The sequence below is a fragment of the Antrostomus carolinensis genome, unplaced genomic scaffold (assembly GCF_000700745.2).
Source record: "Antrostomus carolinensis isolate BGI_N321 unplaced genomic scaffold, ASM70074v2 scaffold11562, whole genome shotgun sequence".
Taxonomy (NCBI): Eukaryota; Metazoa; Chordata; class Aves; order Caprimulgiformes; family Caprimulgidae; genus Antrostomus; species Antrostomus carolinensis.
Window position 1 is genome coordinate 199,108 of NW_010302350.1, and position 24,856 is coordinate 223,963.

Here is a 24,856-nt window from a genome sequence, read left to right on the forward strand (position 1 = left end):
CAGTGACCTGGTTGTGGTAGGGAGAAGAAATAAACCTTCTTCGGCCAAGCTTGACTTTGGCCTCCTTGGGTAAGTCCAGGCCTCTCTGACCCCCCCCTTGGTATCATAATGAAATGTGGCATGGTCATAACATTTTAAACCACCTCCAGAGGGTGGGTAGTACCTACTGTTAGTATCTTTGTGTGGTGGTTAGGATGCTCACCTGGAGAAGGCCCATAGAGATGTGACTCCCTCCCCTCCAGCATCTGAGGGGCATGTCCAATCCACCAGGCATGGGCTGTGCAGGGAGGCGAGCACAGCCATAAGCTGTGCCATGTGCTCTGAGCATCTTCCATAAAGATGAAGAAAGTGTGTCATGATCCAGCAAGGAGAGGAGAGACAAGGTTCTGTGTCCCCTGGGCACAGGGAGCCCAGGTCACAGTTCCCCTGCTCATCCTCAGTTCGGATGGAGGAGACTGAACCAGTCGTGCAGGATGGGGTCTGTGCTCTGCTCATGCAGGTCAGTACAAGCATTTGCTTCTTCTAAGAGAGAGATAAAAATAAATGTTATTTGAATCAGGGAGATCTCAGCCCCGTCAGTTGCCTGTCCATCCCCGTGGGAAGAGGCAGGTGCCGCAGAGCTTGCCTTGCCTTTCCACAGTTCAATTTCAAGCAGGTGGTGCCTGGATCAAACGGTGCCTCCAAACATTTAGAGGACATCAAGTTACCAGCTGTGATTAATAGCTGGTAAATGTCTAATAATAACAGACACATTTCCAATGCACTTAGAAATACCAGGGCTCTCTCCTCCTTGCCTAGAGCAGCGAGGTGCTGAGTGCTCCTGAGCCACAGAGCCCCTCAGCAGCACTTAGCTCAATGGCTTTGTTGGCTTTTTTTGGACCACACATCTGCTAAAGCCATAGGGAAAGCAACAGAGAGCAGGATGAGGAATACTGGGGCAGTTTTTTAATTGTTTGAGATTATTCTTTTCCCCTAAGAAAATTTCAGTTTTGCAGAGAATAGAAGTAAAATTTACTAAGCCTTTTTTTTTTTTTTTTTTTTTTTTTTTTAAATGATACACATAGTTTTAATTTTGGATACATGATGCTGACCTCATCCCTCCCCAATCTCACCCCACGGACCCTGGAAGACTAAGTTTCCTTTAAAATGGTGATGCCTGTGTCAGTTAAACAAAGTAATGACCTTTGAAAGGCATGGCTGCATCCCTGAGCCTGGCCCACAGAAGGAAGGGAGACAGCCACACTGCCAGATGCAGCCAGCTGTGCACCCCACAGGAGAAACACATTTCATTGGTAAATTTATTTAACTTACTACTCTGCTTCGAACTGCTAAAGCAAAACAAAAAGAATAATTGGGGACCGGGAGTCTGAAATGTTTTCCTGAAATAAACCAAAGTAATCTCAAAATATCTTGACCTTTTTTTTTTTTTTTTGTATTTTCTAGGTTAGCATCATATTTAGCTTAAAAAAAAATAAAACCAAACTAAAAAGGGATTATATTTTTTTATCCTGGCTGAAACACCAAGGCCCATGATAGAACCATGCAGGACCTGTGAAGAGCTTTCTCTCCTAACACATTGTGCATCCATGAAGCAAGGGAACTTTCCAAAGCTGTGTCAGCTGAAGACATACAAGTACTTTCTTAATAACATACATAGTTTTAATTCTATGGCAGGCTGTGGAGGAACCTTTTTAGTGACACACGAGGTGGGACGAGCGCAGACCCTGGGCAAAAGTGTACATCAAACACCAGGTGATGCAGCTGCTGCAGCCCAAGCTGCTCCACACTGGGAGTAGCTTCTCCCACTGGCATTGCTCAGCCCGCACCACGAGGGCAGAGATCCCAAAGGAAGAAAGATTATCTGAGAATCCAGAGAGCTGTAGCCCCAAAAGCAAGGCATGAGCAAATCTGTGGAGTGTGGAAGAGTTTTTAGCACATGGGAAGTCAGAGCCCAGCAGAACGGGGCTGTGGCGATGACAGGCTCATCCGATGGCGGATGCGCTGGGCTGTGGCGTGGCCTCGGCCTTGGGCTCCTCGAGAGCCTTTCCCAGGGAGAAGCTTGTCATCGCCGCAGGAGCTCTATACAGCCTCGCTCCTCACGGCGCGTGATGAATTGCAATATCCTACCAAGACCGCATCGCTTTCAGAGCTGTAACCAATATACAAGTCCATTGGCAGCAGATGTTATTAATGATGCCAATACATATTTTCTTATTAATCTTCCATACTAGGCTTGTGTCTATCTGCAAATGATTATCATTCATTTTCCTGACAAATCTATCAAGATCATTTATTACTGTTCGGCAAAGGATCTTCTTTTAAACAAAGATTAATAACATTGCATTTTATCTGGCTGGCTGAGCCAAAGGAAATGAAATTAACAATGAACCCTACAAACATGTCATCACTTTAATTTACCAGAAAATATTTTAAAATGTTATTTAAAAGAATATACGCTATGGTGGGCACAGTTTATTACAAAGGAAAGAAATGAAACCGTGTGCATTTTAGCAGGGTGGAGAGTAAGTTTGTAATGTTTTCTCTGGTTCCTCATGCTTGTTTTCTGGGACAAGGAGAGAGCAGCACCCGCAGCCTTCTTGGCGTGCACAGACAGGAACCTGCCCATGTGAATCCTAGCTGGAAGTCCCTGTTTCTGGGTTAAAGAGGATCCTACCTGGGATCACAAGCTCTCATCCCTGCCGGGAGCGTTGCTCTCCCTGTATTCCTATAGAGGGAGACTTCACCAGGATATAAAGCTCATGGAGATCTGAGGGAGAGGATGTGACACGTGGGCTGAGAGAGTCCCATCACCCTTCTGCTCTTTTGGGCCCTATGAGGAAAAGAAACAAACTCAGTAAAGGTACATGGGTTATTTTCCTTTCTTCAGCATTCTCTTCTTACTTTCCCTTCCCTTTATTTGAATAAAACAATAATAAACAATAAATATACACCAAAGAACACATCAGAATCCGTCCTACTTTTACTGAGAATAGTAATGCAAAAAACTTGCTATCACCTTTGCCTTTACATTGCTTTGTTCATACCCAACAACTACTCTTTTGAGCCCTGTTTTGGTGCAGGTACTCACTGCTGTGTCCCTGCAGGGCTTTCCCCACATTCCTGGCTCTGGGCTGTGACATCTCTGGCAATGGGAATTCCACCACTCCCCTTCACAGCCTTGTGCCTGGAAGATGTGCCCCTTACCCCAGTAGGCAGCTCACTTACTTACTTACCCACTTCTCAGTGCCTGGTGCTTCAGCACCAGCACATTACTCCTTCTCCTTGCAGGTGGGGAGAGGAGAAGGTTGCTTAAAACAATTTTGAATTATGTTGTCAAAAAGCATTCCTTCTACAGATAGTAAAGTCAACTTCTTACCTTCAATGGATTCGTTTTTATCTTACCAGATACCAGGCTGGGAGCAATGTTTTAAACCCCAGACAAAAGAAAATAACCCTGCTAGCCTCAAGCTGTAGCAGTTTCAAAATGCTGACATATTGGCAAGAGGATTTCCAAGTGTGTATTTGTGTATCTCTGCAGAGCAGCAAAAGCACACTCGCTAAACTGGCTGGTATTTAACCATACATTTTATAGCTACATAAGTCTTCTGGATTTTTTTATAATTAAAAAGGAAAGTCATCAATGTAGCATAAGTCTTCAAAAATTTATAACAAATAAGAAAAGCCTGAGCAAATCAGGGTTTGGCTTGTCTGCAAATTAAAAGGTAATGAGTTAATAAGAGAACTTCATAAGAAGCAACTTGACCCTCTGTTTAAGCTGAAGCTGTATCTCCAGTTACTCTGGGGACACTTTGTAATTTCATAAAGGGCGAGAGCTCAGGCTGAACATGTCCAGGCTGTGCATACTGAAGTAGGACCAGGCTCTGAGTGCCTAAAAGCTCTGATCTTCTACTTTGACCTAGCATTTACTGGTAGGATTTGGTATCTTTGGGTAACTACCACAATGCATGTGGCAGAACATCCCTGCCAATCTCTTATCAAACTGCCAGCTTAGCCATGTTCCTTTTAGCACAGTGCTCAATCCTGGCATAAAGACTGCAAGCTAAGAAGGAAGCAGTTCCTGCCTAAGGTGTTCCAAAAGCTAAATACTCGTTGCACTAGTAAAGAAAGGAGCTACCCCTTATTTCTAATGTGACTGTATCTTACTCCAGCTTTCAACTGCTGGATTTCATTAAGCCTCTTCTGTTACATTAAGTAGTTGTCTCTTATGAACTCACACCACATAAATAAAAATCATAGACAGTGCATGCAGAGAAACAGGGTTTTATAATTATGGAAAGGCAAAAAAAGGAGATAGAGCCTAAAGGAAGTGTCAAAAGACAATATGTAGTAGATGCAAAAACCATATTCAAGCCTCTCATCTCATAGTCCTGTATATACATTTGATGGGGTACATTTCTTTTCCCTATTTCAGACTGACCTCCAGAGGTCCCATTGCTGAGCTGCTTCTCCAGCACAGCATTGCTGCAATGGCGATGAAGGCACCCTTCCAGGCTGCGAAAGACTGCAAGGAAATCACTGCCTGTCCTCCAGAGAAGTGAAAGATGACAACTTCCTCATCACCCAAACGTAACCTCCTCTTCAGTGGAGATGGCAAATCCACTGGGAACACCAAAATACAGATGTTCTTGTTGCAGAAATGATCAAGGAGGAGTCTTTATTGGCGTTGCCCATCATTGCCCCAAATTCCACTGCACTCAACAGTGCCTTTTCCCAAGTGTACCCCAACCCTCAGTCACATATTTTCTCTACCTTTCCATGACTCAATGAGTCTTGAAACTCCTACAGGAGATATGGAGAATGCTTCTGCCCCAGAACAGCCCCTCAAGCCAAGAACTGGTCACTCTTCAGAGTCTGTTATAGGTTTAAAGTCCTTCAAGGGGAGCCAGGAAGTCTGTGGACATCCAATGGCTCTTTAATTCCTGGCCTGAGATCCCATGTGGTACCTGAAGCCATCTTCATGCCTTCCCTCCCCTTGTCTCAAATGCAATTTCCAACATCTCTGTGTATTCATCTCCATCACAATACATGGGGGAGGTTATTTAAGCATGTGCCATCTGGTCAAAGGCTGGCATCAAGGTATCGGTGTGCCATTCAAGCACAGCCCAAGATTTCATAAGCAAAAACTGAAATATCATGCAGTGCAATATTATAGATAAGCTGTCCAAGCAAGACCAGATGGCACCACCATGCCAAGGACAACAAACAGATATTATTAAGTTGTCAGAGTACGACCCAAAGTCAGCCTGAGCTGCTGAGTTCATGTCGTTTCTGTGCACAATTCCCAGGAAGCAGAAACAAGATGTCCCAAAAGATACTGCAGAAATGCTCCTGGAGAGGGCATTTCAACAATGCTCTGTGAGACACACGATGTCCCCTGTCTCACAGGACAACCCCGTGGAGTCCCAGTGCCACACAAGGAGTAGTACACACAAGAGTGCGTAACAGCACACATATGTATGCAAAACAAGAGCAACTGCACTTGCAACGCTCAAGACCATGGTTTGATTCCTCTACTAGGCTGCTATTGGGTTGGGTTGACAGCACTCTGGATTCAGCACTGGGATGGAGATCATCGGGGACAATTCCTCTGCTCACTTTCTGCTTTAGACCATCAGAGCAGGCTTTATATATCTGTGTGTGTGTGTGTAGGGGAGGAAGGATCAGGGTAATCATTTTAAGAAACCCCTAATTTTTGCTGCGTTTGTTCAAAACTGGAAGGTTGTTCAAAACATTCAGCTGTGACTCGCTCCTGTAGCTTCCACAAAAGCAGCATTCGATTTAATATGTGAGACTCATAACCAACTCACGCAGTGCAATAGTTCACATCAGTTTGGAGAAAAAAAATCTGCTGGAAGCACAGGCAAGTAGCATTGTCAATTTTTCATTAACCTACAGCCACCGTCTCTGTAGACTTACAGCTATAAGTAAGATTACTGTTATAATTTCTTCTGGTCCCTAAGGGGAGGGGAAGAAAAAAACCCCTCAAAACTTTTAAGGTCATTAAAAAACCCCACCTTTAAATTGGAAGTAGTTTCGGTTTACTCTCATATTTTAAAATCAAATCTTAGCTTCAGCCTCACATCAAAGCAGAAATGTCAGTTGCTTTGTTTCTACATCTTCCACAAAGAAGTTCCAGCTCCTACACGAGCTGAATGCCAAGTAAATAGCTTTTCCTGGGGAACAAAGGCAGCTTTTTTTGTTTGTTTTAAACATATGTAAATAGAGTCCCAGGAGCTGAGCTGCCTGTCACTTCAACCAGGTTTACACTCATGTCACTCCAGCTGGTTATTTCTGACCGACCTGAGGTCAGAACTGCAGAAGTTTCCCTCCTGACTCCTCCACACACTTGTACCAAGCAGCCACTCAAGCCCTTTCCCTCCACCCTCACGCCTCAGCAAAGGGGAAGCAGTTTAATATGTATTCCTTTTTTGATAGTTTCTTATTCCTTCTTTTCCTTTTTTTTTAAATAAAATGTTTAAGGTCTAGTTAGAGAATGACAGAAATACTCTGTTCCTCTGTCACAGTCATCAAGACGGTTCTGAAAAGCTGCTGGCAGATAAGATCAGTATCCGACAATATACGACTTCTATCAATAACCAGTCAGGGCTGTGTTCCTATGTACTGCCAGTATATTAAAGACTGATGGTACCTACAGGTTCATGGGCAAGATTACGGGGGACAGGGAAGAAACAGGAATGGATTGGTAAGAAAAATGACTTTTTTTTTTTTTTAACAGGAGGGCACCATCAGTCTTGGGATTTCTCTGCTCAGTACCAGCCATTTAAACAGTGGAGAGTTATTTTCCACAGGGCCAGAAGACAACAAGGAGGAGTACAATCCCTTCACATGCCCATCTTCTGCTACTCACTTTTCTTTTTCTTTTACATTTAAAATAGCAGATTAATGCAAAACTAAGAGCACGTAATGTTTGTCATTTCCAAGTGGCTTGGGTGATATCTCAATCTTCAGCACTTGTTTTGGGTGTAATCCCGGGCAGTGCTGAGGGATGCATCACTTTATAGGCTATGCATAAGCTGCAATTAAGGAAAATCCTCAAGTACACAAGAAACCTCAATTTTGATTGGCCAAGTTACCATAACCTCCTGATCATTCACATCACTCGAGTATTATTCAGTGTTTTCTTCTCCCTGCTTTTTTCATCTTTTGACAAGTTTACAAAGAAAAGAATGGAGCAGAGCTTAGCTGCATTACAGCCAATATGCTGCCTACACAAACGACAGAGAAGCTAAATGAACCCCAGAACATATGGCACTCTGCTGACAGAGCTCAGAAACTGGTTCTGCATGAGCAACAAGGAACATCTTGAAACGCACAAGACATATGTGTTTTAGGAAGAAGATTGAAGTGTTTCATAATAAAACAGGACAAAGTGAAATACAAGTGCTGTATCAAATTTTAATTAAAAACTGGTTTTACCCCTCAACGTGAATATACAATATGTTTCCCAGATGGATTTCATATTTAAGTATTACCCAAACCAAAAATGTAAATGAGACAAATAAAGCCTTCAAAAATGGTACAGAGGCTAAAATGTATGTAAACACTAGATGACTGTGGTGAAAACAAGGCAGGCAGGGAAAGCAACCTCTTCGCAAATGTTTACTACTGGAGTACTGAATGAAGCAGTTCATACAACTACGGTCTTAGTAACAACACAATTAGCTAAACATACAAAAATTCAAGTCAGTGTAACAATACAAATATAAGCATTAGAATTCACCACCGTTCAGCAATGTAAAGAGTGCTTTTGTTACTTATAAATTTCACAGGTTATTTTATACAGTGATAATTCATGGCACACAAGTGCATAATTTGTGGCATGCCACGCATCAAACCACTCTCAAAGTCCACCTTTGCTTTCAGCCTCCCACCTCCACTTTGTGTGAAGCTCTGTTCATTCAATGGCATCAGCTCTACAGGGTTACACAAATGCCTGACCACAGAACAAAGTTTTTGTGCTATATCCTCAAGACTGGTAAAATCTTATGAACCAAGAGGGACATTGTTTTGCAACAGCAAACTCCTTTCCCTGAAGAGGTGAGAAGGTGGCTCAGATCACCACTTGTCAGACTGCAGAGAGTTCTCTGCTATGTCAGAAGCAATCACTCAGAATTGAATGGGAATACACAAGAAGAAAAAGCACAATCTCCACATTGATCAAGCAAAGAGAAAGGTTACAGTTCCTCCACGTTGCCATCCAGACAAATTATCACTGCACTTCAGAGAATTTCTCAGTGAAGACAAACAGAGAATGAACTGCACGTCTTTGGCAAGCCAACACTGTTAACAAAAGGAGCTACAGCCTCATCTTTTAAGGGTTTTGGTTGATGCTTTGAATCCCATGGACAAAGCAGTAGAAACCAATGCAATCAATGGGGCTTGTGCTTAATAGTTCACTGCATAATAGAAACAGGAATATCAGATGCTCTTGATCACTTCCCACAACACTGGTTTATCTGTTGAAACGGAAAGGAACTGAGCACAGATCAATTCTCTGCTGCTACCAGAGACCATCACCTAAACCAGACATCATTTCTGTCAGTGAAGTAGCTCATTAAGATCATCCACAAAAGTGCTGTTCCCTCTCAGCTTCAATTGTTTTCACTGGGAACAAGAAGCTAAGTTTCATGGATTTGAAAGTTTCCCCAAATTCCTCGACTACTAAACAAATCTCCTGAGATACTCTCAATAGCCTGATAATGATCACTCTGTAACCACTGACGTAATTAATATCATGGTAGGCTTTCCTATGACCCAGACATTCCACATCACAAGATTTATACAGTTAAGTGACCACTGCTAAAAGGCTAAGAATTTTGTTGCATAGTTCAGTTTTAGAAAATACTTTCAAGCTGAAAAATTAGGAAGGGCAGAATTACATAACAAGCTATTCCTTGCACATGGACTGAAAAGGCAGAGATTCCTTCCAGCTTACTTTCTCTGACAAACCTACAGCACACCACACAAACTTTTCCACTGTCAAGTTGCACACACCACTGCATCCCTTGCTCCTGAGGAGAGGATGAGAACAAATGACATGACAGATGTTAATAGTGCTGATTAATACACATAGCAGAAAGCACTATGACATCAGGATGATGAAAAAATAATTAATATTAAAAAAAATATATAATGAGAGCAATCAGTATGAGTATGATGAACCTGGATCATGCAGGAGACAGAAGTTGAGTAGGGTACCAACTGTAAAGATTAGCTCTTAAAAGCACACGTAGTAAAGTAGTTAATTATCTTCTTCAGCCATCTCTTAGATTTAATAGATTTCTATCTTGATAAGATTAAGACTTTCTTAATAAATGCCTGATTAAAACACAATAAACCTGGGAAAATTAAAATAAAGCCTTTTTAGTAACGTGGAGATGAGACGGGACTTTTCAGCCAGGCTTCCACTAAATAATTTCTGTAACATTCACCTCAGGATCCCAAAGCACTTCACAGTCATTTAATTAAGCTTCCACAGAGCACAAACTCCCCATTTTACAGCTGAGGTAACAATGAGAAAGAGTTTGGAACAGACTATTTAATACTGAGTAGAGATAAATGTTCTGATATTTTACCCCCCAAAAACCCCAATTTCCAACACCTATAGACAGATTTCTTTCTCTCCTCATCATTTTGGCAGCCTCTTAAGTAATAGTAAAATTCAAACATGATGCACGATCTAAAGAACAGCCCTCATCAAACTGCTCAGATTTGGGGTATAAACACTGCTGCCCATCTATCTTACAATGCTGCTCCTACCTGTTCCCGTTACTGTAGCCATCCCTATGCCTCTTGTCCCCAGTGGACTAATTTAAGCTTCCCTTCTTCCAGTTGAAAACTTAGATAAGGCAAATCATTAAAGAGTTTGACATTCTTGCCTTTAATCCGCAACAGGTCAATGACTGAGTCATTCCAAAGCAACTACCACTCAGCACAGGATTTGCATTGCTACTAAACAGAGGCAGGTAGTTTGTCTAAAGTCACCCCGAGATCCTAAATTATACCAAGTTATTTGTTGGAAAGAGGGAAGGGAGCAAGTAGGAAGCAGACTGTGACTTACTAAAGTGATTAAAATATTGCACTGATTGCACACTGCAAGCAACACTGGACGCTAAACAGCATTTGGTGAGAATACTCATGGGTTATAATAACTTGAGGAGGCTAAGAGAAAGAGAGAAACTCTACAGAAAAACACTAATTTGCTCTTAATCTAGCCCATTATTTCTAGATTTGAGTAGGCAGCTTTCCTTTAGGAGGTAAAATGACGGGGGTGGGATTATGCCATCCCATTGTCACTAACAGACCACTTTGTGGATGGCAAAAGATAAGGAACGAGCATAGAAAATGCTATTTAAAGCTCCACTCAGGAACCTAGAAATTTGCATTTGATAGAAGGGATTTAAATTGTATTAGAAGGCAAGGTGCACTAAACAATTACAGTTTATTACTATGTTGGTTCACTGCCTGAACCTATACTTATCACATAGTGCAGCAGCAAAGGAGCAGCAATGCTCAGTGCACTTGAGCTGCACGCATATTAATAGGAGGGTGAGCTGAGCAAACAGAGAAGGGGCCAAACGCTTCTGAAAATGAAGTGGCTTGCAGATTTTATGGACAGATCAGAGTAATTTAGGTCTTATATCACATTTCAGAAAAAAGTTTTCCATTAACCAAACTGTATTTCCAGCACAGTGCTTGGAAGAGAACACTCTTTGCTGTATCACAGCATATAAGCTGTGGAATGACTCTGACCCAAGAGAGAAACACATATCCTGCAGCAGCTGATTCAGAAAGACATTATACACACCATCTCCCCGCACAGCTGGAGCAGGGCCAAAGACACTCATAGTCTATCTGCTTCATTTGTTGTTATGCTGCACATGGAGGCTATAGTGAGAATATTCATACCAGTCAAAATTCAATATACAACACCTTTTTTTTTATTCCTCCCATCCAGTTTTCACCTTTTATGAAAAATTTTTCATCTTTGATGAAAAACTGAAGGTTGTCACACTACTATATGCTTCTTTTCTTTAGCTAGGGGAATTAAACAGATATCCCCCAGGCATTCCTCTGGACCCCTCAAAAACATTGCCCTGTTTTTTCACAGTGGCCTCCAAACCTTCCTCAACCCCTCCTTGGGGTTCATGACACCTTGGCCTCCAAACTTTCCACAACCCCTCCTTGAATTCATGACACCTTGTGTCCTTACTCAGCCATACAAAAAACCAAAAGCCTCAGCATTCAGACCTTCTTATACATTGAGCAAACACAGACTAAAATCTGCTGGATAGCCAAGGAAGGAAAAATGGAACAGTACTTTTATGACACATATAGGCCCAAAGGTGAGCAGCCAATCTTCTGAAGACTGTAACTTTTACTAAGCTATGACACTGGGGAGGGAAAGCGCAGAGAATACTGAATGAAAACTGTGGGATACCATAAGAACAACGCTAAAATTAGGGCTCTAACACATACAGGAAACCTCAGCAACCTTCAGATTTTAGTAGATCCATTTGAAACCAAAAGCTTGGAAAGTATTTCTCAGAATGTGCCCTGCCTAATTAGGATTCATTTGAATATACTTAATTTCCTGAAGAGCAAGGAAAAATAAACTCTTCCTTTATGGACTAATATGGGGTCACAGGAACAGGCTAATGAATGAATACCAGGTACCGGTAGCATAATACTCCGTGGCCACCATGCCTTCAGTGGCACAGCTTGCCTAAGTTCTACTTTTCACTTCTGCAAAAAAAGTGTACTACTACTTCAGAGTGACTCAACACTTATCCACAGCGTAAGACTGTGCAACTAATGCCCTTTGAAAGTACTAATGTGCTAAATGGCATCAGGGACAGGAAGTTATCAGTGTTAATCCACTTCAACTGGTTGAACAGTTACAAGGAATAGAAATGTCTATATGCAAGACACTTCCTCTGAGAGTCCCCTTTCCTGAAACAGAAGCACGCAGCCTTTCAACATGCTTTCCCACTAGCATAATTGCTCACCAACTGCTTTCTCAAATCAATTATGTTGTCTCAGCATTAAAGGATGGAAGGCAGAGTAGACCAACTTTTTGTTTACCTAGGCACGCTGGCAGGTTACAGTCATATGTTCTGCCATCTGTACTGCTAGCTGTATCCTTTATCCAATCAAAACAGGTAAAATGGCATTGGTGTAACTGAATCTGTTCGCTCAGTCAGGGAACAAGCCAGAACAGGCATTTCTTTTTTTCCCCCATTCTGAAAGGAAGCGGGAGATGGACACTCTTGCCCTTTTAAAACATTCTACTTCTCAATACATGGGCAATTTGCCCCAGTCTGCTAATGTGGGACCTGTTCAATGCAAGGCTGAAAAGGTTCCATCTCCGGGGAAAGCATCAAACTGGTGATGAACATTTGGTGGCCTTTAGCAAAAATGATGTGATTTCTGCCAACAGGATCCCAGCAGACCGGGAAGGACAGACTCCAAATTAGGTGGGATTGTGATGCAGGAACTTCAGAAGGCCTGTACGGGGTATATGAGGAGCTTGCTGACTATCTCCAGTCTTTCCCCTTCCACACTCCTTTCTTATTCATATTTTTTAAAATTACAAGTACATTGGCAAATGTCATGGCTGCATTCAAGAGAACCTGGATACTTTCAAATGCACAGGGTGTATGAAGATGACCTTTCCTCTGATACAAAGGCTGCTGGGCTGGGTGGATTTCTTTTAGAATTTGACAGTATTAGAAAATTTGTGACTAAAAGTGCTTTGATAAATGTCTATAGGTCAGTATCAGAGTTTCTGCCCTCCTCAGAAAGAAGCAATTCAAAGACAATTTTCTAGAAAACAATTCCCTTTGTCCCAGATGGGATGTTTTTAAATCAACACTCACATTCACCTTCTTCTTTAGAACCCCTCCTTGAACACCAGGCCATATTGCTTCTTCAACCAATTCTGTTTATGCTACTAAATAGCTTTAATTATTTAGTAAGAACTGGCTGCAGCTGAAACCTGAGTTGATGTCAGACTGGAATGTCCAACAGACATGTTAATCCTCAAATGACCATCTTTTCACAGTCTCAAAGGAGCAACACCATCTTGATTAACTGTGGAAGGGCTTAGTTGCTGCTGGTTGGTTGGGGTTTTTTTTTGGGGGGTACACAGGGGGATGTTAATAGTTTTTCTTTAACAACCCAGGCCAAAACCCCATTTCTCCAAAACCCTGCCCAACCATAATTACATGTTAAAAATAGAGTACAAATATTTGTTACATACAAAGAGGTTTCATTACGAACATAAACAGTGTGTACTGTGCGTTTCCAGGTTAATTGCTATCAGGAGTGCGTTTTTTTAGTCTGAAATGGTGCCAGAAGCTTTTCGGTACATGTTTCTATATATTTTCTCAAGACTCTCTTCAAAGATTGCTCTGTGAGGCTTCCCTTTGTATACAGCTGCACGACTAGACCAATATTCACCATTATCCAAGTGATCAGTTGTGTTCTTCTGCACTCGTGAACTGTCAACAGAAAGAAGATAAGAAATAATGATCAAACCAAGACAAGACAGATGAATCAGAAGCACAAAACCAGCAGAAATCCAAACGTAGAGCTGCTAAACAGAGATCACCTTTCACAAATTGAAACAAAAACTGCACTGCAGCTCCTTCTAAGAAATGGGAGCCCCACGTTATTCAATCACACAAATTCTCCCCCACTTATCTGAGTGCACTTGATAATACCTCCCAAATAGAAAGAGAATTAATTTTCAAAGAGCATACAGTATTTTTTCTTGTATTTTGATAGGCAGCATGAGTAGGCACTAAGCCTATGCAAGAGCAACACAGTAGGATTTTTGTGTCCTTTGAAGGTCAAAATGTAACCACAAGCAGCTATTTCAATATGTGGTTGCAGCTGTAAAGTGCTCTATCAGAAGCATCTTGGATTAAGTATTTGACCAAATACATTATGATACAGCAGCAATCGAGTGTCCCTTCCCCACCCCATCTTCTGTGTCACTGTTTTAATACTAAACACAAATAGAGTCTCATATTTCAGTTGCTTTAAGAAATTATTTCCTAGATCTATGAAGGGAAATTTATTCTCTGAAAATCATTATGAAACACTAACAAATCTGAAGTATGTATATCTAAACTCCATGACTATTTGCCTTCTCTTGAAACTTTCAAAACAAAGGCTTGTGTCATATAATGAAACGAGCCATTTTCCTGTAATAAAGCACGGAACAAGCAGCTCAAAAATCATAAGCAAAAAAATTACTACTAAGGTGACATTTTTCACATCTGCTCAGAGATTTAGGCACGTAAGACACTTAAAAATTAGGACTGAGTTATCTTCAGCCTTTCATGAATGTTCTCAGTATGGGAAATAAAACTGGAAATGTGAAGCTTACCTACGTTTCCATCCTCACTTAGGAAATTGATTTCACAGGGAAGTTTTACATTATTTTATATACATATAATTTATTAATCTACTATGGTCAAACCAGTACTTAAAACTTTGTCCTCAAGGGAATATCAGTAAACATCTGTGACAAAATTGAAAGAAACTTTATGACAAAGGTCTTACAAATATAGTTCCAGCTAGCTGCATCAAAACACAAGGTTTTCACTTTAAGAAAGGAAAATGGTAGGGGAAGAAGAGGAAGATGTAGAATCCATTTTCTAAATTAACATTTCTAAACTTCTACTGTCCCATGGAAAACTAGAGAAGGAATAGTTTTTGCTTTTAGATTTCTTACATTCAAATATTTTAAAATTGGTGATGCCAATATACACGACTTAAAACAGCAACAAGAAGATCTTCATGTGGCTTCAATACTAAAAAGAGAGGAAGGCCACCTTCACACTTTTTCAAAAAAGCTGCACCATTTAAAGTCTGTCAACAGCATGAAGGAAACTTAAACCTCTTTATCATCCCGGAGAGAGTGAACTGTGCTTTTAAGTTTGGACACAAAAAAACAACCTACCAAACAGCAAAATCACTAAAAATGTTACACAGGCCTGTGCTAAATGTAGACAAGTCAATACCCTGGGGACCCATCAACAACTGAAGTTTCACCTCCTCCTTTCTGCAGCTTGTGTTACCTCACTCCTGATGGAGAATTTTCAGGACAACAAATAAGCACTACACTGGGAGCGACACTAGTACACATACATCAAACAGCTCTGACACTCTTTTCCTTGGAATCCATTTCCTGCAGTCAGCCTTGTGCTTGCCTTTTCTTCTACCAAAAGTTCAAAATCCAACCAACTTTAACTGTAGTAAAGACTCAAAAACCAATAGTAACTCTCATGAGTTCCTTATTCTGGTACTGACAAAGACTTAAGACATAAGCTTCATACTCCCTTCCTTCGTTTGGAGGGAGCAGGGTCTGTGTATCTATTTCCATTATTAGCCAGTCCTACTTAGCACTGGTGTGGACAAAGATACAGCCAAGCTAAGGAAGAGTCCCTCTCCTGTCTGAACTGGAAACCAGCTGACAACCTGAGTTAAGCAATCTGGGAATTACACTCACAAATCATATTAACAGCAGGATTTCTGCACGCAAATCCCTGCTCTGAAATACCTGTCATATGCTTTTGTTCCCTCATACATCTCCTTTAAGAGTCCCAGAAGTTCTTTTCTGAGTGAATCATATACTAAATATTTCACAAAACACGGACCTTTTCCTTACTCCCAGTGGTTTTCAATCATCTACTTTACTGCCAACATTTGGTTGACAGTACCATGTCCTTCTATGAACTCTGTCTTTGTCCTTGTATCCTGTTCATGAGCACTATGGCAAACACTCAGTAACCAGACTGTCCTCGAGTCCTTTTATGTCTCACCCTTCAGGTGAAGGGGACTAGTGCTGCCAGCCTCTAAACCCAAGGAGCAGTCCTTTCCCAAGTTGAGTGCCACATTTCATATCACATCACTTCTGGATTCTGCAGTACTAGGATTTGTTTCTTCTTTTTTCATTATCCGCAGTTGCAGCATCAAAGCCTCAAAATAAGGTATTCTGCTTTCTCTCTCACTAACACAACATACACAATTTAACTGCAGCAGCTGTCAGGACAAAGGATAAAGGAGCAAAAAGGCTACACGCAGAATACCACAGTGAGCACAAGTATAGAAATACTAACAACTTTAGTAGTGACTTCACATACAACGTGAAAATCTAAGACTAACTAGTGCAGAGGTGTATATAGAGAAACAGATTTTTTTTTTAAAAGCCAACAAATCATAAATGAACTTTTTAGAGCTTACTAATTGCAAGTAGAAGTTCACTATGATACCTCCTTTCAGTGGTATACAATGGTGATTTGTGAATCATTGTTACAAAATATTGCATCAAATTTAATTATCAAAATAAAGCTTTTTCTTTTCCTAATGCCAAGACCTCTTGAATTTAGCACCACAGTTCTAGGACTTCTGTCTTAGTATAAAGAAAACCAGAAAAGCCATACAACCCAAAAAATGTTTTACTTTACTTAGTACCTTTCCTCCAACAAGTACCCAAAATGTTCTACAAAATAGTGTGCATACATAGAGAACATCAATATTGATAACCTACTACAGAAGTTGTCAAAATCAATTCAATTGGTGTCTTTTAAGTAAAATATTTGAATGAAACCCAGTCATATATGTGAGAAGTACACAGAATAATTAACCTACATAAAGCAGGTTTTCAAGATCTCAGGTTTTCAAGCTGTCTTCTGAAATATGGCATGCTGAATCACTAGACCATATTATATATATTTGCTGTATTTTTTAAGATACTGCTCTTTTCCAAATATGTGTTTTGGGGGAAAAAAAACCAACCAACCAACAACCAAAAAAACCAAACCTCAACAAAACAGCCCAAAATCATATAATTAAACAAACTTCAATTTATTTTTGTACTTCCATAGTTTTAAGAAAAAATAATGAATTGGTTATTTTTAAAGTGACATTTGCTCTCTAGTTGATAAAATCCAAAACCAACTCCCAAAGGATCATTTCTATGGCCAAGTCTAGTTCCAAAATCAGTGTTTTACGAAGATTATACTGGCTAGAGACTAGAATGCACTAGACTATACTCTGCTTTTAGGTGAAAAAGCTTGGTAGGACCAACTCCTACAGAAGGCTTTTCCCAGTGCAATATATGACATAGCTCAAAATAGAAAGAGACATTTTTAGCTAAATTTAAAGGGCAATGTCATGACTATTACTGTTCTGTCTTGGTCAGAGAAAAACTCCATACCTGCTCTGCAATTCACTCATGGATAAGGGCACTTTATGTGAAGATTCTCTTGTCTTAGTCAAGTCTCCTTTTGATGTGTTACTCTCATCCTAAAAAACCAGAAATCAAATTCTCATTAGGTTGGTTTCTGATTACAATGATCCCATTTCAAAAATACTTTCTTTCCATTTAGTAGAAGACTATTAAAGTGCTTACATTTCTTGGGGGAGAAAGGGACAAAGTGTAATGAGCCAAATGCCATTTATGAACACTTTTAATTAAGTTCAGTACAAGTCAGCTAATAATTTTCAAGTAATAAACTGGAAAGAATTTCTAGACAGTGTAGATCTAAAGAACTACGCAGACAGCACAAGCTTCAATAACCCTCAACAAACACATTGGTTAATGCTATGAAACCTACTGCTCACTGCCTTACTTTTGTTTCTTGCAAGAGGGAAAAAACAACTTCAAACTTACTATTTGTTAGCTTTTATAATGAGCTATCATTATCCATTTAATGTTTATTACCAGACAGAAGAATTCTAACCATTTGAATACTTCTATTCCACATACAGGGTTGAGAATATGTTTACCCAACTTTAAAAAAAAATCTATGGTACACTTAATGACCATTCAGTGGTATTCTTAGGAGTCGTTAGAAAGCAGTCTTACCTTCCAAATGTTATCTAGACATTAATTAACCCATATTTGCCCTCTTTGGTAAGTAAGAAACAAAACACCTCATGTGAAGGGAGCCACTTGGTCACCTGAGACAGGATAGTAGAAATTCCACCACACACAACCACATTCACTCTACTCTAAAGAGCAAAGACACTACTTAAGAGGCGATATGAAGTGATGCTTTTAGCAGAAGCCAATTGCTGTAAGGCTTAGTAAACAAAATAATCTTTCATGCTACAGAAGAAATAACTAGAAAAAAGACTGTGCAGTAAAAATAATCATGCTTGCTGGTAACACAAAACTGTGAGAAACAACAATAAATATAGCAGTAGAGGGCAATAAGATGCAGAACAAGCTGAGCGGCAGGCATATGGATGAGGAAAAACCTCACCATTTATTGTGGTGAAATACAAGGTAATAAGTGTGTTTGTAAACAGGAAAACTCTCTTCCTTCAGCAGTCACAGACTGCAAAGCACTGAAGAGGAAATGGGGTACAGTGGTAAATAAAACTCTGCAGCATCTGCCGGAGGCAAATTATGTTCTGGAAAGCAAAAAAAGATGGAAACATCACAATACTGTCAGAATGTCACAGCAGCTACAGTGGACACCCTGAGGAATCTGCAGCAGAGCTCCAGTCACACTATTTTTATGGAGCACTATGGAAACAAAATTTTGGAAAACACAGCTGGATGCTTCTGGGAATTGTTATTTAGCACCAGGCTCTTTGGAACGAAACAGAGTAAGATACTTTTTAACTTTTCAAAGTTTGGAAGAGGATCCAGACTGGAGCCAGAATCTAATCACCACGCTGCCAGTGCACTTGCTTTACTATTTCCTCACTTTCCAGATGACCCATTTACCTCATCCATCCACTGCCTCACAATGCAGCCTAGATTTTGGGCCATCTGGGGAAGCACAACCAATCCCGGTGTATTTTACAGTATTCACTGCAAGTAGACCTGATTTTTTTTTTTTTTTTGTAAGCAGGTCAGCTGCTGTTAGCACAGCTTTCACAAGTTAGATGTACATGATTATCAAACTCTGTGAGACTTCTCTGCAACATCCTCCCATTGCTTTTGCTCAGTAGAAGCAAACGGAGTGAGAATAATGGTCCTTTTCCAGCACTGTTCTGACCAAGTTGGTAATTAAGGACTCAAAAAAATCTTACCCAATACCCTGCTATTTGGATTTTTAAGGGCAGAAATATGAGGTTTTCCAGTAGGAAACAGAAAAGCATCATCTCTGATTATTAATCTCTGTGAGTATTCAGAAAGTGTTTGATAGTGGAAATGACAAGGTGTGCTAACAAAAGTCAAAAGAAAGCACCATGCTTCAAGAATCTTAACATCATGCTTGCAACTGTGTGCATTTGTGCAATAATGCATTAACAAGTGAATACCAGCATATGTGTAAGTCATTCTAGAGTAGAATGTTTTAAATTATATATGTAAAATAAGTAAATACGAAGAAAATTATCAAATTCTCCTTTACCCATTATTATATTTAATAGTCTTCATGACTGTATGGAGAGACCATATAACCAGCCATTCAGCTCTCCTAAAAAACTACTAAATCTTTTATCGTAAAGTCATGGTCTACTGTTCAAGGAAGGCAGTCAAGGACCACTGGAGATAGTTCAGGCTGTGCAAACTTTCATTACATGGAGGTGCTGGACCGTCATGAAATCCAGTTTGTTATGTGAAGTTCATTGAAACATCAGAGAAGCGTTTGACATGATTTGTACCTATTTTGGAGTGTCTGAAACACTGAAAAATGTGATGGTCATCTTCTGCTTGAGAGGCAACAGCTCACAAGATCATAACGTTCTTATACAAAGTCAGAGAGGTGCAGCATGAACTAGATCAGTCTTAGCATGCATGAGAAAAGTTTTTCCCGAGTTTAAAACAAAAAGCACAACAAATAAGCTAAAAATGAAGACTGAACGGAAATGAGATAGTAATTAGATTAAGAGAGCATGCAGGCAACATACGGAGCTGCCCAGGATGGCTAAATTTGGGGACGTAAATAATGAAAGAAATCAAGACTTCAGAGCTAAACCAGATGTTCTTCAGTACATCTTGCAGCAGTGAATTGAGACAACAACCTTCACTTCCACCTGCCTCAGGCCTCTGCCATGGGTTTACTGTAGTCAGTAGCGTCACTGCATCCCAGCCAGCACAGTTCACAGGCCAGCACACTAGTGTTACGCCTGCTGTTTCTGTGCTGGTGTGAGGTGGGGAGGCCAGGGCTCCCATACTCTTTATCACACTTACCATTGACACAGTAAACTACGTTAGAGGGGAAAGGTGGACAGCTGGGGACAGTAGTAACTTAAAATTGTAGCAATATTCAAAAGCAGATTTCTGTCAACACTCCTTTTCCTAAGAGGAGAAACTGAAGCAAAGAAGATGGCTTTCTCCACTTCGAGAGACTCATGTCTCTTCTAACCGATCAGTAACATTTGTGTGTCAGATTGTCAGACAAAAACAATAATATCATCAGAGCTCCTAATCTTGCCTCTCATCCTTACATCCTTTTACCTTCCCTTTCTTTTACCTCACCACACCCTTAAGACCATAAATTCTTTGTAGATGAACAGCCTTGTTATTCAGTCTGTACAATGCTTTGGCCAGGGAGATCCTGTGCCACAACTGGGTTTCTCAAAATCCAGTTGCAATAGCAACAATTGTTGCAGTAGCAACAATTTTTATCTGTCTAAAACCACACTTCAAAATTCCATCAGACTCCAGGACAAAATACTCTGATCCTGGGCATAATCTCATTAGATAAAGAGCTCTGTTCATTGAAAGCCAGTTAATTAAGGTAAAAAAGCACACATCTGAAGAATAATATTAGCTCTACAAACAGCTGGACACAAGCAGCTGCTGATGTGCAGCTGCACAATGTGTTAAGCCTTGATGTTCTACAGATCTGTAACATATTTTTTCCTTAAATTGGAAGCGGAAGATGAGATATAAAAAAACCCCATAATTGTCCTCAATACCCTATGAGAAGGTTACCTGTACCAGCTGTCCGTAAAGGCTACACATAAGGAGGCTACTGAAATCAGTGTGAAACAGTTCAGCTTATATACTGAATCCACATTTCTACAATCAAGGCTGCCTCAAAGGACAACATTATAATAAATCCAAGACTGTAGGCACAGTTCTCTTACTCAGTCATCTTAGAGAAAAGAAAGGATTTAGCTTGCAGTCAAACTTACAAATATTAGGCGCTGTCTAGCACTGTGTGTCCTTAAAATATTTTTCACTCTTTTATGGATCTCATCTCCATTTGCTGGTGAAGGCCAACCAGAGCTAAATCTGCAAGAGGAACAGCAAAAACAAACAGAAGAAATATTTTCTTGTTGAAAAGCTCAAACATACTTTTGACTCGGATTTATTTTTTTCTTAAAATTATAAAGCAGGCATTACTTCCTTCTATTTGGAACATACACAATGTTTCAATTTGATTCTTTTTCTCCTCTGGAGTAGAAGTAAAGAAACACTTCAAAGCAGCACATAAACAGTATGCATCCAAGATACCAATAGAAGATGTGAAACATAGAAAATGTTGATGATTTTGTAGCTTGAGTAATATTTCTGTAATGTTTGTATTGTCCCTACAGGATAGAAAAGCTTTACAATTATTCTATTCCCAGTGATCAGGTTTCATTTTTCTCTTTTTAAAGGAATTATTACACATGTGAAATATTTCTCACTGGAATAAATCAACAGGAAGATAACCCCCATACATGCAAATTGGAAAGCCCATGGAGTCAAAAACCAGCAAATTCACCATCTTTATTTCATAAGATGGAACTGCATTTTAAGTTGCCTTTTTTACATTAAAAAAAGAGGTAGCTTGCTTGATATGGGTGACTTCAAACCAACAGCTACTTTTGGATTTTACCCTTCTATGTTTGGCAGCACATTTTTCTCCACTTTACTAAAAAAAAAAACCCAAACCAACACCACCTCATCCTTCTCAGTAAGTTCAGAAGCTGGCAGAAATTTCATATTAATAGCTATTCTCAGACTATTAAGGGAGGCAACTAATATTTTAAGAATAACATAATTAACACACCAACCTCCACATGTTAGTACACTCAAAAACGTATTAAAAAAATCAGCATAAAGAAAGAATTATTGGGGAAATTTATGAAATGTTTACTTACACAATCTTATTACAATGTATACAAACAGGGCACCAAATCAAGATTGTGCACCTTCATTTCATTATTTCCTAACGTCTGAGAACCTGATTTTGCACCAAGAAAATAAAAACTCATGATGTGGTATCGTGCTAATATGAACACAGGTCACTAGACAAGCTGTGAGCTGGCAAGCTATACCCCTGCAATTTGAGCTAATGGAACAACAGCCAACAGCAGTACTGGGCTGCCACACTCTGCCACACTCTGAAATCCCCAATCTGATTGTGCCTGGCTTAGTTTACCTTCATCAAACCTCCAGAAATTTCAATACAGCTAAAGAACTGTACTGCTCCTTCCAAAAAGAACAAAGCAAGTACACATAGAAAGCTTCAGTCCAAAACAAGTAACTTGGCAACATTAAAATTAACGGAAGCAGGACCCTGAAAATGGAAGTGCCAGGCTGCCCTGAAGGTTACAGGCAGTGCTGGGAGCACTTGGCAATCTTTGGGATCATTCCTCCTATTACCAGAGAGAGATCGACATATAAAGAGAAAGTGACCAGTTCTCTGCTTTTGAGTAACTTTCTTCTATTTTCTTGTATCTAATCAACTTATTTGGACTCACTTATTATTGCTTACCTTTCTGAAATATCTCTCTCTGTTCTAAAGAGTCCAAATATTTTCAGCCTATTTATGAGTTTCCTTAAATCAAACTGTCTATTTCTGAATGCTTCTATTTTTTTTCAATAAAGGGTGCCAAGAAATGACACAGTATTGGAAAGACAAATTGTATAATCTATAGGGGGATGTATTTTCCATACTTCTAATGACATCTAACATTGTTTATCTTTGGATCATTACAGGCAAGAATTTTCACAAAGCCAGCTATAACATTCATATTAGCATCCTGAACATTTACAATTAATTTCAAACCCAACAATATGTATGACAAATTCATACTGCTCAATTCTTTTGCATACCAGAATCTACCAATCTGTTGCACTGAAAGATCTCACACAAATTTTTTGCTAAGAGAAAGCAAAATGGTTTGTGAATTTTGGTAGGGGAGGAAAGCACTGCCTTTAAAGAAACAGAAGTCTTAAGTCCCTTGAGCATTGATTTCCCTAACACAGTCAAATCCAGTTTGATGTACTGCATTACAATGCATGTGCTCTATCACTTGCAGTGAAAAAACTCTTTTTAAAAAAAGAGAAAAAGAAGAAGAGAGGTAAAGAAAAGGAGTGGAAGTGGTACTATCATCTTATGACTTCCCACTAGCATTTACAAACATTTACTAATAGTAAACAACCTCTGAAATGTATGTTTAAGAAGGTGAATCCTAGATGCAGTAAGAGTAATTTTCCATTTGACAAATAAAAGACAGACCCATGAAGTCATGGCATTTTCTCTTATTTATACACAGCTGCTGTTCTTCCAACAGCCAGGTTGCTGGCACTGAGAGGTTGAAACAGATTGCCTTTGGGAAATAAATTTCATGAAATTTGTATGTAAGATTTCAGATCCCTGTTATTAGTCTTAAATTTACAAATATCCGTGGAGATAAATGTATTTACTTTTGGAAAAAAGGAAATCCAGCTTGCTATTGTATTAATTTAGAAAGTACATTACTATGGCTACAAGAAGGAGAAGAAGATTTAAGTACTTAATTCAAGAACTATTAGGTTTCTTTCTTCAGGTGATTTTATTGATCAATCCACTAGTGTGCGCTATGGTATAAGAAATGTTAGCCACTCACACATGCCTCAAACTTAATTTACCAAAAAAATTTTAAAACCCCCAAACCTTAACTGTAATTAAAAACAGTATCAGCCTCTTTTTAATTAGTTTTCCTAGTATTTTTATTGCCTAATTTTAGTAATAACTACAGAGTCTAATCCATATTTAAAGTCATAATGTTAACATTTACACCAATCAAAACTCAAACAAAAATAAAACCATGCCTGAAATGTAACAACCATAATCTGAGGTTAAACCTTTTTATGATATTCTAACTCTCCTATTGGAAATATTTTATACAATAGGCTTTAAAGCATAGCTTCTTAAAGTATAAATAAAGGGATTCCATTTGCCCAAAATCACCAATAATGAGTTTTAAAAATTACTAGCTACTTATTTACGTGATTAAGGTGTCACTATCATATTGCAATGTTGAAAAGAAAGAAATTTCATTTCAGTGACTGTTTGTCCTGATAAACAAAATAAACTCCTACAGCTGTATTCTTTGTCATACTTTCAATTTTCCCTAGGACTTGCAAACATTCTACAGTTACATCAGTTTAAATTGTTTATTGATTCCAATAGATTGTATAAACACTTTGGAAATATAGTTCAGTGACCTAGAAAAAGCCAGATCAACCAGAGAACTTCTCAAGATTAATTTCAAAGATGTTGTGTCGAGTACAATCAAGGAAACAGAACCATTTTCCCTTGTAATGTGACTAAAGGCATTCATTTTCCTTTATGAGATAAGGATTCTTTTAAGGTCATACAGACAACATCTACCTAGATGGGAAAAAAAAAGAAGCCAAGCAGACAGTCTAGATCTTGTACAAAAGATTAAAGTTATTTTCATGTATAATTTTATCCATTAGGATGAAATACTCCATTAGAAATACAAACAGGATACATCTACCCATGTACTCTAGGCAAACAGCAGCTTGTGAACTTGAGAGCTGTAATAAATAGAAATTTTCAAATGTCAGACAATCCAATCATCCACTTGCACACAGCAAAAATGTTAAATCACA

General features: G+C 39.4%; 1 protein-coding gene across 1 annotated transcript in view; it reads right to left on the bottom strand.

The window, feature by feature from the left end:
- Nucleotides 1-13,303: 13,303 nt before the first annotated feature.
- Nucleotides 13,304-24,856, bottom strand: part of LOC104521696 (spermatogenesis-associated protein 6) — a gene marked incomplete at its 5' end in the record, with an annotated part of 33,141 nt that continues 21,588 nt past the window's right edge. The window contains 3 exon segments of the mRNA XM_029083969.1: nucleotides 13,304-13,544; nucleotides 17,273-17,361; nucleotides 21,157-21,256. Coding sequence (XP_028939802.1) covers nucleotides 13,379-13,544; nucleotides 17,273-17,361; nucleotides 21,157-21,256 — 355 coding nt within the window.